Below are 17,249 nucleotides of genomic sequence, written 5' to 3' on the forward strand. Positions count from 1 at the left end.
TAGAGTTAGGGCTCTGATAGGGCCATGCAGTTAAATAGGGCCAGGTGGTGGGAAGACTAGATAATTATGTAGGATTGGAATAATGGGAGTTAGAGAACTTGCCATTTAGAGCAAGTGGCTCATGAGCTACTAGCATGCAAACACTTGTACTAGACCCATTTTTAGCTAGGAATTTTCAGGGACTTTCAGGTTTTACAAAGTACTTAAGTATATTTCAAAGGAGGGACTATATTCAATGATGGGTATGAAAACAGAGGAGTATACAGGAACAATGATATCACTTTGACCTATATGAAATGCTCTGACAGATAGGTTATGCAAGGAAGAAGGTCTTTCTCAATACAACCAAGACATGATGATCAAGAAGTCTGGCAGTTAGCACAGAGGATTAAGGCTAAGAGATGCTAACAAGCTGCTTTATGTGGTACAGGGTTTGACTCCCTCAGCCTTCATTTGCCTACTGTGTGACCTTATGTAAGCCACTTAACCAAACGGTGCTTTAGGGCAATTAGGAAATTGGGCAAAGCTTGTCAATGGTGTCTTGGACCACTGGCCTAGTAACTGCCTATGAACCTAAGAGACAGCTCACTGTCTATTTAGGAACTCAGCCTCTAATAACATAGTTTGTTTTGTGGGGATATCTTCAATGTGATAAAAAGGAAGATTCAGGGGCTTTACTGATGATAATAAAGCTTGACTTATTTGGTATTTAGAGTGACTCTGTGGCTAACACATTATTAGACACTGGTCTGATCCACACCCTACTGGATAATAGGGGTATCTTGGAGAAATTGACAGCTGCACCTCATTTGCTGTCATTCACAAACTTGGATGGCCAGAGACCTTGGATGCCTAATTTTTTTATCTGAGAAGTAATACCAAATAAGAGGGAACCCAAGAATACTACTAATGACATCTAGAAGAGTTACCCCTATCTTAACAAAGTGAGCTGTGTCAGTAAGCTAATTTGGTATTTAGTAGATAATGAAAGGGTTAATGATGAGACCAGAAAGTTTGCCTATAATATGCTTTGGCAATGACAAAGTAGGGAATATAAACTGTATAGTCCCCATCTAAGGCTTCCACTTTAGCTGACTAGGCTGAGTAGACATGACCTTACTCTAAAAATGCCTCTTGATTAAGAACCAGGGTTTGGTAGTTATTAATTAACTCGGTAACATTAGGCTCTATGGCTTTACAGATAAACAGGTGTATAGTTACTGAGATCAGTCATGGGGTCATCCTTGAGGACAGGTACAGCTGTGGCTTTTCTCCAAGCTTCAGGTACAAAGCCTGTGGAGACACTAATGTTGAAGAGATTTGGCAGAGACTGAGCTACATGTTGATTGCTACTTGCAAGCAGACATCCTGGAATATTGCTAGGATGAATGGAACTAGTGGAGAATTCTGTTGTGACCTGAGCTAGAATGATTAGAGGTGGGATAGCTGGGCAAGAAAATGAGGAGCCAATTGGACATTTGGGAGGTGTGATGTTGGTGCTACATATTTCAGCCAGAATATTAACTGTGGTCTCTAGATTACAGTGGGATAAGCCACTGAAGGTAAGTTTAGAGCAGGACTAGGTATTAATTCTGGGTTTCCTAATGTAGCTTAGCAAGGCCTTGTTATCCTTAGTATTAGTGGCTACTCTTAACTTCATAACTGGATTTACAGCCCCAATTGTATTCCTAATGGTCTTGCTGGCACAAGATTGGAACTTTTTCCAGAATTATCTTTTTTTTCTATAGAATTGACCTATATAGATTTCCACCAAACAGGCTTTTTCATTTTTTTTTTACAATTCTTGTAGCAGATAGAAGCAGACTTTTCTATGCATTTATTCATGAGGGATTAAAACTCTCAGGAGTGTTTAGAAGCAAAATTGGCATCATGAGTCAGTTGGTTTGGTGGCTGTAATGTTTTTGATACTATCCTTCTCATGCAGAGTTTTGGATCTGCTGTATAATTTGAGGAGTTTTTTCTTGTTGTAAAGTTTGTTTATGCTGGCAGACCCTTAGGGTGGATTGTTTTTGAATTACCCATTATATTTTGCTCAGTTTGGGACTACCGACTCTATGGATTTATCTAAGTCTGTCCAGACACATTCAGTAACTGTAACACGCACAGAGATACCTTACTAAAAGGATACAAGGCCTAAGAACATGTCCTACATGGACTGACTTAAAGACATGTCACTATAAATGGTATGCTACTGACTGCTAAGAAATGACCTGTATCTGGCATACAAGGCATCCTCTGACCCATTACTGATTGATTTACTGCACATCAGCAAGTCAAATGTGGGGATCTAAACCTCTTCCACAGCATCAACAGAACAGTTTGGAGAAATAGATTTATTTAGCAGAGGATATTTCTGCCCTGGAACAGACTTTCCATCCACATAAAACAAAGATCATCCCTTTCCGTATACAAGTGTAACTTGGATCAATGGATGGGAAACAAAAAAGTTATCCCAGGACTGCTCCCAGTACTAATAATGGAAAGAGGCAGCTCCTAAATGCTTTATCTCATGCATGGTACCCTTCAAATTATCTATGGTATGATCTTAGTTAGTTATCCTTGTGACACCCCTCCTCTGTGACAGTAATCAAGGAGTCTCAGTCCTCACCACTGGCACTGGTGAGGGATGTTCACTTGGAACAAAAATGGATACACACAGTATTTCCAGATGCAGTTCTCCGCACCAAGCACAATTTCCATTAAGAGCACACAGGGACCACACTCCCATTATGGGGCTGGGTTTCCCTCTCTCTCACCATGCCCCAAATAAGACTCCCCAGTAACCACAGCTGTAGAGTTGAGTCCTCAGCCGAATATTCCAAGCCAGGTCATCCACCACCCTCTCTGTGAAACCAGTGCTCTGTGTCCCTGCTCCAAGTAGCTGACACACACACTCTTTGAGATTATTTGGTTTTCACACAGACACACACACACACACACACACACCCACACACATACACACACAGACACCTGGGAAAGGCTGGCACAGAATTACTTGCTATGCTCCCTCTGCCCAGACTATAAGGTAGATACTGCCACCAGAATACTCCAAATCCAGATACTATAAGGCTCTTACAAAGGTACCCAATTATACTCAGTAAATTTAATATAAACGCAAATGGTAGTGTTTGACCAATGCAGCAAGGCTTTCAGGAGTAGCCACAGTGTCACCAAATAAATATAAGTACTCTCAAATGTTAAATATTCACTAAAAGACCAGCCACAATGAAACATTTAAATATATTTAATAATAAATATGCCTTTGTTGAAGGTTGGGCGTTGGGTTGGCACCTCGGCACCATCTACTGCCAATCATTAGCGGACCGGAGTTCCGCTGTGGCAACCCCTTACCAGGAAAAGCCAAAAGAAGAACAATAATAAATAATAAAAAACATGAAAATACTATCTAATAATATCTATTTACAATAAACACCAGAGTTTCAATCACAGGAAATATTAAAAATAACACAGATGGAAAGATTCACACAGATACAGAAAAACAATGCTTAATTAATCTCACTATATTTTCCTGGCTAATTTAAAGAATTACTATCCTCCCCTAGTTCACTTACTAGAGCAAGGCAAGATGATGTGGGAGTGTGGTCTTCCTTGTCAGGTTTCACAAACAGACTGCCCTGAGACTTCTGTCTCATCTAGTATTAAAACATAATTTCAGTGTTGGATTATAGAATAACATCACATGCATTTGGTCACCTGACTTCTAGTTCCCACACTACCCCCTTTACTAGAAACTGAGCCAGAATTTTGCACGTATGTGTTACCATACTCACACATAGAACTTTGATAAGATGTGTTATAGCATCTAGGAGCAATAAAACCATTTCAAAAACTTCCACCCTTCCAGGGTAGAAATTAGTTCATCCCTAAGGACAATATAGTAGAATTCCTAGTTCTGGTTTCCACAGGCATTTTGTCTCTGGTTGCAATCAGTACTGTAAGATACAATCTTTATGGCCTAAACCAGGTAATTTAATTTTAGACTATTTTTCAAAGTTAGCTGGACTGAGATTAACCTCTTCTCTTCCACTGTCCTCTGCTACAACATTTTCATTTCAACAGTTGCAATACAGTCTAACATACAGGTGTATTTTTTTCTGTCCAGCAGGATCCACTGTTGGTACATTTTAACACAAGCAGCTTTACAAATGCATTTGCAACACAAGCATATGTACAAATCAGTTTTATATACAAATGACATATAATTCTTTACAAAATTCCAGCTAGCTATGCTGGCATATGTTACACATCCACTGCCGTACTTCTCCTGGTATAGATGGCAATACCTCACATCATCACAATCCTCACTAGGAGTAATATATAATTATTGACCATGGGATGGGTAAGGCCAGTCTAACACCAAATGGAATAGGGTAATTCAAGCACTAAAAGGCAAATTGGCTAGGCTTAAATTTGCCTGCAAGGGCAGCTAGCCAAGTACTTAACTATGAACTTATGAGAAACCTGGAGAACACTACATGTGTAGGCTATATTTGTGATGACTGGCTGTAGAATATGGTACCTTCTTATGAGTTTATTAGCTAACTGTTCCAGGGAGCTTTTATTGATTAAGTCATATCCTACACTGCAGATATTGGTGCTTCAATTAAACGAGGAACATCTGAAATCTACCAAAATAATGGAGTTCTTTTAAATAAGGTGTTTTTCAAGTACATTTAGGAATCTAACATGATCATCAGAGGACATGGAGAATGTTGTGTAGCAGGCTATGAAGTGGTAGTTTGTCTTGTGTAGGGTAATCTAGAGTTCTGTGAGTTATGTCTGTGGGTTACCAGAAATCTACAAGAGGTGATATGATCCTTGATAAAATGTAGAAGTGACTGCAGCTGCAATCAGTCCTGAAGGTATGGTAGGTATAAAACACAAGTATGAAAAGAGTGCTTTCTTTACATTTATTTTTATTTATTTATTTTTTTTTGTTTTATTTGTCCTCCGGGGAAATGTCAGATCTGTTTTCAGCGGAGGTGTGGGAGAAAATGCATGAATGAATGTCTTTGATGAAAGGGAAAAACCGGAGGAAACGGAGGAAACCACAAAACACACAGGAGAACATGAACCAACCAGAAGGCACCAGACCCCAGCCGAGAAGAGAATGACCTTGGAGTGTGGCTTGCTGCGTTAACCGCGTTACACGCCTGCACCACTGTGCCGCCCGAGTCGGCACAACGACACAACATAAATCAAGTCTTACTGGCTACACAAACATGGATGTGTTGCAAATGCAAGAGGGCCATGTAATCATATGGCAGTGACTGCAGCTGCCACTAGACCTGAAGGCATTGTAGGCACAAAACCCAGGTATGGAGAGAGTACTTTCTTTGCATTTAAATCAAGTCTCAGTAATTACAAAAATATGGATGTGCTCCAGATGCAAGAAGGACACATGATCAGATAATTCATTTTTGAGACTTTTGGCATTGAGAAAGCCACTTTAATGTGGTCCAGTTTAGGGTTTGATGTGTTTATCATGTGAGAATGTCTGATACCTGGACTTTGCCTAAAAGTGGCACCATGGGGGCAGAAAAAGCTTTAGCCAGTACATGCAGGCCTTGCGGACCATCCTTTATGAAGCAAGTCAGACTATTGATACCTTTATCCCTTCTACTGGATCTCTTAGAATGGCACTAACTATTCAGCTAATTGTTGAAACCATTCTTCTTTTCCTTGAGCCAATGCATCGTTGTTGCTGGGGGGAGGATACCACTCAGGACCAGAGCTCTACCTGTGATAAGTCACATGTATGGAAAGTTCTGACATGTCTCTCCATATGTCCCTCAGTGTTTTGCACCCCAGGTGATTCACTGTCACACAGAGCACCATTATCTTGTAATTGTACTTGCCCAGAGAAAGATTATTTAGGGGTCTTATAATATCAGAGATCCTGACACCTGAAAGACAGTTGATGGCAACCTAATCCTTGTCAGGCCTTGTGAAGGGAGAATCATTTTATCTAATAACTGAGTCAACAATCAATAAGATATTGTCTTTAGTAGAATGGTTAGCAGTACAAAGTTGAAAGCAATCTGACTCTTGGTGGCTTGTGCACTGGAGAGATGATGTGCTAGATTCCCACTTCAAATTCCTTTGAGTTCTATGAGTCTTTGGAAGAGATGTGTGAAATGCTCAACATGCACAGTTTTGCCAGAGAGTAGCCTCCGTATTAATTATATATTTGCAGAACTAGAGTAAATTGTGTTGAGTATGAGGTCATTATCAGTGGGAATCAGAGAGTTCCTTCACTGCCTGAAGATGCCAAGTGATAACAGAAGGGAATCAAATCACCTGACCTTCCATAATGACCAGATCTTTAAGTGGTTAGTTGGGGAAGTGCACAGATAAGGAAATGTGGCAAAGTAGATAATTAGTTTGTGGAAGTAAGTCGATTTGTGGAGACATGCTCCAGAGATATCTATTTGTACCTAGTAAGGAAATGGAGACAAAAAAAAGTAGAGGACTTGAGAACTAAGGACAGTTTCAGATTGCTTTAATAAAGTAGGCCTCTGCGCCCCAAGACTGTGCCATACAAATATCCAACACTTATTGGAAGAGAGTGTGGTGATGTACTTTCACAAAAAGATGGAAGTGGCTAGTCTCAGTCACTAGTCAAGCTGTGTCCCAAGGCAGTGAGTAACTAAATACAGTGCCTAGGAGGAACCCACTTACCAATACAGATAGACTAAGTCAACTTGTTGGGAGAAAAGTAGTGTTACTAGATCAATATTCAGATTGATTCACCTACTTTATATTGTACCTGGAGCACAATCACAGAGCACAGTGCAGCCCTGCTTAGGAAATTTAAATGAAGTGCAAAGATTAAAAAAAAAACTCTTGGAATTCAACATTATATTCTCTGAGCAGCATTCATATTCACTTTTACTCTAAATCTCAAGTAATGGTTTTCTTTATAGTCACTACCGTATCTGAAAGTAATTCTAAATGAAAAATACATTAATCTACTTCATATTATAGCACTATAGTTACTGATTCAGTCAATGAACTCAGCAAAGACACTGAGTCATTTTGCTATCTGAGTTTGTTTACAGGTGGCCTGGTATTGCCTGATACGGACCATGAGATTATCTGTTCATGACATCATATCTTAAGCTTGTTCACAAGTAGTCTAGGAATGCCTGGTGTGGAACACTTTGATAACATGCTTTTCTTACTGAGACATCATTTTTTTTCCAAAAACTATATTCAGCTTATTGGTTTGATTATGGTATTTCTTATGTAAACATGCACCATATATTGTTACCATAGATATGCATCTTCCTTTTATTCTGTATTTGTTAGAGTAATATTTTTGCACCTAATTTATGAAAGTTGTAAACTTTTGGTAAGACTATAATTAAAAGGATAAGGAATAGCAACTGAATAAACAGATTAATCTAAAACATGACCTATTGTAATCATAAATGTGTGGGTCAGCAGACCAGGCCTTATGTCCATTGTTGTTGCTTGAGCAGACTATATGATGCTTCCTTACTTACCTGTCCTATAACTTTGGAACTTGCCTTCAGTCCTTATGCCAACATTTTTAGTTTTATGACTCCCGTCCAATCATGGAGCTCTTCATTTGAATAGTAGCTCTGACCATTATCTTGTATACCTACGCAACTGTGCATAAGTGCTAGGCAATTGTGCAGAGACTTTTGTGAATTGCTTTAGGGTTTGTGCACATTTTTTTAATATGTGAAAATCCTGAACATTTGCAAATCATATTTATGAGTTCCCCCAAAGTAAATTACATCCTACAAAGAAATGAATGACTAATGCTTATTACACATAACTGTTTTTTGGCTAATTAGCTGTGTTACTGTCCCAGCTAATCTGAATAACCATGTACAAACATTTTGAACAATTAAAATGGGTTATTTTGAATCAGTATGTGTCACTAACTAAAATGTAAAAGCTTGCCTTTGAGTAGTAAGACCTGTGTACATGCACTGATTATAAGATCATTAATTAATTTTCTTCTTCTGAATGACTTTTCTTGATATTTTTAGTCTGTGCTGGCAGCTCTTGTGGTGATCAATTTGAAGGGCATGTTAATGCAGTTCTCAGAAATTCGTCACTTGTGGAAAAAGGACAAGTATGACTGTGTAAGTAAGACAGAACGACACTTACAGAAAAATGCTTCATCTACAAAAGATGACCATGAATGTTTTTAGCATATTAAAATAATCCCCATTTATAATTTGTTGTCACTGTTATCTAGTCACCTGCAAGTGTACAGTTGCTTCAAAATACTAAAATGTTAGCAATATCCATAGTATGCTTTTGTATGTGGACACCGCACATGGTTACAAATTACCAAAGCTCACACAGATGATTCACTCAAATTGTTCTGGTGAAGAACAGGGTCAGTTGGAATGGCATCACACAGAAACTAGCCTTGAAAGTGACCAAAGACATCTCCTTTTAATGTGCTGTACATATAGCACAAATGTCAGCATCCATCCACTATAGGAGCTGTGGGCACAACTATGGCAGATCAAATGGGAAAATGTCTACTCAGTGTAATAAGTAATGACCCATCATTCCTTCTTAATATATATATACAATAACAACTTGAAGTGCTTTAATCTACAGTCAACACTTAACTGATCTTAACTGAAGATTTAAAAAGTCAGTTTCCCGACAGAGGAGTACTTTCCAGTTGTGTGGGCAAATTTCTACTCTAGTTCAGCCGTAAGTATTATTTATTTCTTCATTTTATTTATTTTTAAGGAATGAGTGAAATTGCTGTTATTTTTATGTTAGTTTAGTAGTTTAGGGAAGGTTACATTAAGACATGTTGTGTAGCTACATGGATTTGAGGCTGTTTTACCAGTAATGGCACTTTCTGACTGGCTACTTATAGTTGCTGTTTTATTTTATTTTATCTTAATTTAACTTTTTTGGTCCAATTTCAATGAAGTTCATTCTAGGTGGGCAAAGAAGTTTTTGCAGGGGTCAGTTTGTTTTTTGTGTGTGCAGTGTTAGAAATTACTTTTCGTTCTGTCTTTGTTGATTGGGATATAATTTCTTTAGTTGATGATAAGGCTAGAAAGATAATAACTAAATATATAAATGGCAATAAATTGCATGATGATATGATGAATGGTAACAAAAAATATCTATACCTTGCTTCAGATACACATTTTATTAAAACTCTTTATTACTGCCTGTGTGTGTGTGTGTGTGTGTGTGTGTGTGTGTGTGTGTGTGTGTGTGTGTGTGTGTGTGTGTGTGTGTGTGTGTGTGTGTGTGTGTGTGTGTGTGTGTCTGTGTATATATATATATATATATATATATATATATATATATATATATATATATATATATATATTGAGATTTTTTTACTGGGAAAGTCCACTGGGCCAAGCAGAGCCCATTTTCAGTAGAGGACGGGTAAGAAAAGCTCCACGAGGAACATAATTAGAATACAAACAGTACAAGGATAGATTAATTTCAAAGTATCACATTTACATAATAGAAAGCACACGGGATAAATGTGGAAGAGCTGCACAACAAACATAATTACAATATAAACAATACAGGGAAGAGCTCCACAACAAACATAATTACAATATAAACAGTACAAGGAAAAAAATAATTTCTACATAGCTGGTTTAGATACTCAGAGTACACAGGATAAATTTGGCACAATGCACTTGAAGTATAGTTGAAAGTAGAAAAGGTGCAATGCAACATAATCTAGCACTGGTGGAATGTAGTTTGTCTAGCCTTAAGTGTAGTGCACACTTTCCTTAAGGCAGAACAAAGCACGCACTCACTAAAAAAAGGAAAACTAGTTGTATAGGAATGATATTGTCAAACAAATTACTAAACTATAAATTCTTATTTAAGATCTGTGTCAAAGATCACTTTGCATTCTTATTAATAATAAGAAAATGCGTGTGTGTATGTGTGTGTGTGTGTGTGTGTGTGTGTGTGTGTGTGTGTGTGTGTGTGTGTGTGTGTGTGTGTGTGTGTGTGTGTGTGTGTATGGAATAGGTTCACAATTATTTATTAGGCTGTTGATCTGTGAGGATCTTAAAGGAAAACTCCAGCTTTCACTACAGTTTAATAAACTCTTAGGTTGCTTTTATCCCTACAATATGATTCCAGTACTGTGTAGGTACTTGAAATCTGCTTGTACTTTGCAAAACTTTCCTTTCCTTACTTTGGTATCAAAGGAAGGAAAAGACCATCCACTTTTTCGTTAGCTTAACTTCTCACATGAATTGCAGAGGAATTAGTCTGCACTTGCATGACATACCACAGAAACAGATAAATTTGAAGTTAGGAGCTCAGGCTGCTGTAAACAAGACATAGAAGCGTGAAACTGTTTTCTATTGTCTTTATTGCAGAAAGGTTCATAGGTTCATAGGTTGATAGGTTCATACTAGGCTATCCGCTCTAGGGCATTTATAAGCCTAGCCAGAGTGTGTTTGGCTTTCGCCACCCATTTTAAATAAATTTTGCTATGCCCTTTTTCGAGGTTAGTATACTGTGCCTCTGTCTAACAGTGACACAGAAGTGATACCCGGGGTAAACCTACGATCTCCCATCCACTCATCAAAATTCCTCTTGAAGAGAGTCAATGAGGGACTCTGCCTAACATGGACTGGGATTTTATTCCAGAGTGAAGGGAGCCTCTGGGTTATGAATCTGTCCCTCCAGCATGTCCTATTTATTTCAGTGCTGAGGTTCAAGTCTCTCGAGCGCATAGCTCGATGGGATTTGGATTTTCTGAGGTGCAGCATGGCCATTAATTCTGGGTTGGACATGGCTTTATACGTCAGGCACAGATCGCCTCTGAGCAGGTGGTATGCCACTGAGTAGAGCTGGAGTTTCTTTAACCGGGCAGCATATGGCATCTGTTTGAACCCTTTGATCCTCTTGGTGAGGTACTTTTGGGGTCTTTCCAGTTGCTGCAGGTGTCTGGTAAGGTACATCCCAAAAGGGGCATTGTACTCAATTATGGGCCCGATGACGGATGAGTAAAGAGGCACGATGACCTCCCCTGATCTAGATGTGAATCCCTTCATGATTAGGTGGGCTATATAAAATGTTTTTCTAACCACTTTGGCCACGTGGTTGTCAAATGAGAGATTGCTATCAACTTGGGTCCCCAGGTCCCTAATTACTTCTTCTGTACTTAATGGATTACCACCTATGTGGTAATTTGTGGGCACTTTGTTTTGCCAAAGGGGATGACTATACACTTTTGGCATTTAGCTTGAGGCCATGGCTCTGGCACCAGTTGTCTGTTTCTATGAGGCCCTTTTGGAGGATGCTTGTGTTGGCTGGAGAGTCGATTATGGCACCCAGTTTGCAGTCATCTGCAAACTTGGTCAGCCACAGTCCTTCCGTGTTGGCCTGTACCTCCAAGAAATATATACCGAACAAGAGAGGTCCCAGGACTGAGCCTTGTGGGACGCCACTTGTAACTGGTTTGGAGTCTGACATGGCTCCAGCAATTCTAACCATGTGGGTTCTGTCCTTGAGCCAGTTTGCAACCCATCTAGTGACATAGGGGTTTATATTTAAGCTGGTGAGCTTATCTATAATGCCCAAGTGGGGTATTGTATCGAAGGCTTTTTGCGAGGTCCAGGTAGGCTGTGTGGACCACCTTCCCCTCTTCAATGGCCTTGGTGACTGTTTCAAAGAAATCGACCAGGTTTAAGAGGCAGGATCTGCCCTTAACAAAGCTGAACTGGGTAGGATCCAGTGTCTGTAGGTCCCCAATATCTTTATTTATGAGGTCCATGATGATCCTTTCCATAGCTTTGCAGACCAAGCTAGTCAGGCTTATGGGGCGATAGTTTCCAGGATCCGTTGAGGCACCACCTTTGTGGAGAGGGACCACTGTTGCTGTACGCCACTCTTTGGGTACATATCCTGTAGTAAGGCTGAGATTGAACAGTAGTTTTATGTTTGGGTTTAGCTCTTCTTGGAGTTCAGGTAGGATGCAGCCCGGGACACCGTCTGGTCCCATTGATGCTGTGTTTCTTGCTTTGGAGAGGGCAGCTCTTACCTGAGCATCTGAGATGTCAGGGGGGGCAGCACTCTGCTGGGATAGATATTTGCCCTTTTGGTGGGAGGGGGAGAAGTTTGCGCTGAACCTGTCAGCTAGGATGTTGGCAATGTCTGTGGGTTCGTGTATTTTTGTCATTTTGGACTAATTCTGAGCATATCTGGGAATTCCCACCCAGGTTTCTAACATAACTAAAGAAAGCCTTGTGATTATCCTTAGTGTCCTGTGCAATTTTTCTCTCGAAGCTGGACTTAGACGATTTTATGAGTGCCCGTAGTTTTTTGCTAATACTGATCAGAGATGCCTTCCCTTTTTGGGATTTTGCTCTATCATGTAGTAGCTTCCTCCTTCAATTGTATAGTTTGTTTATGGCTGGAGTCCACCAGACGGGACGTATGCCTTTGGAGGATTGGGTCTTGGTTTCATTTGGGATTGCATGATCCATGCATTCCTGAAGGTGTTCATAGAATGCGTTTATAAAGGATTCTGTGGTCTGGGACATATTTTCCACAGGCCCGGGGGGCTTTGAAGGATTCCACCTCGGTTTTGAGGAGTGTGAAATTTGCTTTAGAGACGTTTTTCACTGTGGTTTTCTGGGCAGGGGGTGGGGTCGGGATGTGAATATCCAGTGAGATTAGTTTATGGTCTGATCTTACCAGTGAGGGATACACTTCTGGTCTGGAGCATAGAGTCCCCATGTTGGTGATGATCAGGTCCAGTATGTTTTCCCCTCTTGTGGGAGTGGTAACAAGTTGTTCCATAGCATTTGAGTTTATAAATTCTAGGAACCTTTGGGCTAGGGTGTTGGAGCTAGAGTAATGCTCCCAGTCTATGTTTGGGTAGTTGAAGTCGCCCAATATAATGGTGTTTGGAGAGACCTTCATATTTTCCAGTGTTCTCAGGAAGGCCGAGTGGGGTTCCTGGGTTTGGGAGGGTGTTCTGTAGCAGGCTATAAACTGGAAGGCAGTTTTACCCACTGTTAGTTGCACATGGATAGTCTCTGATGCTTTGTGCTGTGCCACCAACCTGGAGGTGTGAGTATCCTTGACGAATATTGATTATTCTCCACCTTTGCTGGTTCGGTCCAAGTTTTGGGGCTGAAAAACATGGTATGAGGTATAACCTGGTAGTGCTGGGGGGCCTTGAACCAGGTTTCTGTTACTGCAGAGATATCGATGTTCTCCATGCTAAGGTGAGTTTCGAAAAGTGCATCTTGAGGTTTAGACTTCTGGCGTTGAGTAGCATTACTCTTAGTTTCTTATCCCTTGTGATACCTATGAAGGTAGGTTTGTCTTTTGAGCCTTGCCTAAAAAAGGCACGATGGGGGTAGCAAGAGCCTTTGCCAATATCCAAAAGCCCAGGGGTGACAGGTGCAAGCTGTCCCTAGCGAAGCATCGTGGCTTGTCGACCATGTCATCCCAGGCTGACAGGCATTGGATCCCCTTTGAATGGCACCAATACTTAAGCCAATTGTTGAAATTGATCATCTTGTCTTCATATTGTGGCATCATTCTTGGTGAGGGTAAGATGCTACTCAAGGTCAGGGTCATACCGGCCTGGGCTACATGCTCAGAGAGCTCCTCTATGTCTCTTTTCATGTAGTCCAGGGAGGTACGTCTCAGGTCATTCACACCAGCATGGACAATGACTGAGTCATATTTGTACTTGCCTTGGAGTGACCTGAGTGCTTGTGTTATGTGGCGGATCCTAGCACTCGACAGGCAGCTCACAGTGACCTTCTCCTTGTTCAGCCTGGTGAGCGGGACGTCAGTGTGCCTGACGATAGAGTCACCTATTACAAGTGTATCAGGTGTGTTGTTTAGCCTTAAGGGCTGTGACTGTTCGGCACACTGGCTTTGTGAGCTGTGTGTTGCATGTGTTTTGTTTTGGGGTAGCGGTTGCTTGGGTGTCTGCTTTGGAGGTCTCTGCTGCTTAGGCAGATTTTTATTTAGAGCCTCCAAGTATGTTTTTGTGTGTTTATGTGTTTGGTTTGCTGTCATGGTAGGTCTATGTGAGACTGGAATTGTAGTGAGTGTGGTTTCCTTCTCCTCCTGACTGGTTACGCCAGTACTGAGTTGAGAGAGCTTAGCCTCCAGTTTGCCTATATGGTTGCATCTCTCACATGTGTTGGAATTTGTTGGGATGAGGAGAGGGTTGTCTGTGTACATGAGGCAGTTGTAACATTGCCTCAAGATTCCCAGATTCACCAGCTGGACCGGAGAGGAGATTGACAAACTGACCTTTGGACATGCTAGAATAGTACTGGGAATTCCTTTATAATTGAAAAAAGGGCCAATGGGGAACAAGGTACTCAAGGGGAATTTGTGAGGGTGTAGTGCTTTTAATTTTTTAGTGCTGACTTAGTGAGCAAGTGCCAGGTAACTTAAATGCAATGTGTTACAGGTAACTTAAATGCAAAAATGACAAACAGTAACTTTCTTTCAAGTGAAACAAGGAAATAAGTACAGTAAGCAATGCAGATATCACTAGGGATCCACAGAAGCGCTGAAAAGCCACGTTTTAGGTGGAATTAGCGTTTCAGGGAAATAACAAGCAAACAAACAACAAGCATACAAACAAAGCTAGATTCAGCAGGCCTGGATCTAGTCTATGCTACAGCAAACAAGGTGTACCAATTTCAGTAAGAAACAGTTCAAATATGCACTATAAGCCTTTAACCAGAAATTCCCAGCACAGAAGGGCAGAGTCCAGCCTCTCCTCCCACAAGAGTGCAGACCACGAACCTTCTTAATGTAAAATAACTGGCCTGAGGCCCAAGTGCTTAAACCAGAACTAATACACTTTTAGAATAACAGACACTGAGCACTCAATCAGCAGTTCCCAACTTAGAAGGATGTAAGCTACCTGTCCTGCCACCACAGTGCAGGCCACAAACCTTCTTAATGTAAAACAACTGGTCTGAAGCCGTATACTTAGCACTGAAAGTGTGACAAGAGACCTTGGGTCACAGGTGGACAGTGGACACAACTGTGATAATCACATCCCCACAGTAGTCAGGAAATCCTCCTATGTGGCACACCTCATCACAAAAGGTGTCTCATGCAGAATAGAAGAGGACATTGTTCCCCTCTACTCATCACTCATTAGAACCATAATAGAGTACAACACCCCTTTTGCTATGTACCTCACAAGACAACTACAACAACTGGAAAGCTTGCAGCAATACCTCACAAAGAGAATTAGAGTACTTACATTGATTCACAGCTGCTTCCAATGTTACCATGCCTTTTATAGCAAAACAGAGCAATTAGATCAGTCAGTAGTTCAAAGGCAGTTGTCACCTCTTTTGGTTCATAGTTTCATAGGTTGGTACTAGGCTATCGGCCCTAGGGCCTATACAAACCTAGCCATAACAATTCCCTGGCAATTTCTTCGCACAGTATTTACTTCCCTGGACCCCTGTCTAGTAGGGCGACTGATGTGCTCCCGGGGTGAATTTCCTATCTCCCATCCAATCATCAAGGTTCCTTTTGAAGAGGGCCAAAGAGGCAAATTGCTTGACATGTATGAGCAGTCTATTCCAGAGTCTGAGGAGTCTCTGGGTCAGGAACCTATCCCTCCAGCATGTTTTGTTAATTGTGATGACAAGGTTTAGATCTGCTTTAGGCCTGTGATTCTTTTAGTGAGGTATTTCTGTGGCCTTTCCAGTTGTTGTAAATGTCTTGAGAGGTACATACCAAATGGGGCGTTGTATTCTATAATGGGTCTAATGAGCGATGAGTACAGCAGGACAATGACTTCCTTTTTTTCTGGATGAAAAGCCCTTAGTGATGATGTGTGCCACATAGAAGGATTTCCTGACTGTTGTGGCGATGTGGTTATCGAAGGTGAGACCACTGTCCACCTGTGTCCCTAGGTCTCTTATCACACTTTTGTTGTTTAGTGTACTGCCACCTATGTGGTAATTCATGGGTACATGTTTTTTCCCAAAGGGGATAACTATACATTTCTTGGCAGTGAGCTTGAGCCCATGGCTCTGGCACCAAGCATCTGCTTCAAATTTACATAAGCAGCATCAAAGTGTTGAATGCTAAGCTTTGGATGTTTGTTGTTTATATTACTTAACATTCTAAGATGACTTGATTGTAGTATCAAAGATGTCTGTGACTTTTAGAAAAAAGTCAGAAAATATTTTTCTTGTAATTCTTGTAAAGTATCAGCACATTTAACAAAGTATAGTGGAGGGGCTGTCAATTTATCTTAGACTACAAAAAGATACTTTGAACAAAGGCCTGCAATTTAGCAACTGTTTTGGTTGCAGCTGTATAATTCCTTAGTACAGGGTAACACAAGCCCTGAGACACACACAAATGAGGGATATTCAAGAAATAAAAGAAGCAGTCCTGTTCCAGACAGTATATAACATGACAGTGACTGACACTAATCCCACTATATGTCAATGGAATGGGAATACATCACTATTTCCTTATGTCTAGCATGACACATATAATGCAGATTTGAAATAAATTATGGGAAAGAGAATGGCTTGAAGAAAAATAAGATCACATAGGTATGTCAAGCCCCATTGACTGCCATTTTCAGAAAACATATTAAAATTCTATAAGAAGCAGTCAGAGTGGTTTTGAGATGTTAAAATAACTGAAAACAGAGATAGAGTGAAAAAATTGATTTTTTTGTTTTAAGTTTGAGCTAGCCATACATTTCCATGGTAGTCTTTAGCTTTTACATTTTGCTTATGAATATGCCAGAGACATTACAAACAAGTTCAGTTTTGGACACGTGTTTTTGCCCATCCATAAACCAGGGGATGAATTGGAAGTTACCTATCCAGTTATCTAAATTATATTTGAAAAGAATAACAGAAGTACTGTAATATGCTCATAGGTACTAATAGCTATACGCACGCGCACACACAAATACGCACACACACACACACACACACACACACACACACACACACACACACACACACACACACACACACACACACACACACACACACACACACACACACACACACACACACACACACACACACACTCGTAACGGTCCCCTTTAATTTGGCTGAGTGCTACTAAAGATGATAGCTTTCCTATCTGCCCACTTGGCTGACAGAGTTGTGCGAGACTGCTATAATATCTGGTTTGGCAAATTTGCCCTTTACTCAGTATTGTGCAGCCTC

At 40.5% G+C, this 17,249-nt stretch overlaps 1 protein-coding gene across 1 annotated transcript in view; it reads left to right on the forward strand.

The window, feature by feature from the left end:
* The window catches only part of LOC122814856 (chloride anion exchanger-like), a 526,231-nt gene that overhangs the window by 302,235 nt on the left and 206,747 nt on the right, over positions 1-17,249 (forward strand). The window contains exon 11 of the mRNA XM_044087137.1: positions 8,067-8,162. Coding sequence (XP_043943072.1) covers positions 8,067-8,162 — 96 coding nt within the window. The remainder of the gene's footprint in view (positions 1-8,066; positions 8,163-17,249) is intronic.

This window comes from Protopterus annectens, chromosome 11.part0 (genome assembly GCF_019279795.1).
Source record: "Protopterus annectens isolate FY-2018-M chromosome 11.part0, PAN1.0, whole genome shotgun sequence".
Taxonomy (NCBI): domain Eukaryota; kingdom Metazoa; phylum Chordata; order Ceratodontiformes; family Protopteridae; genus Protopterus; species Protopterus annectens.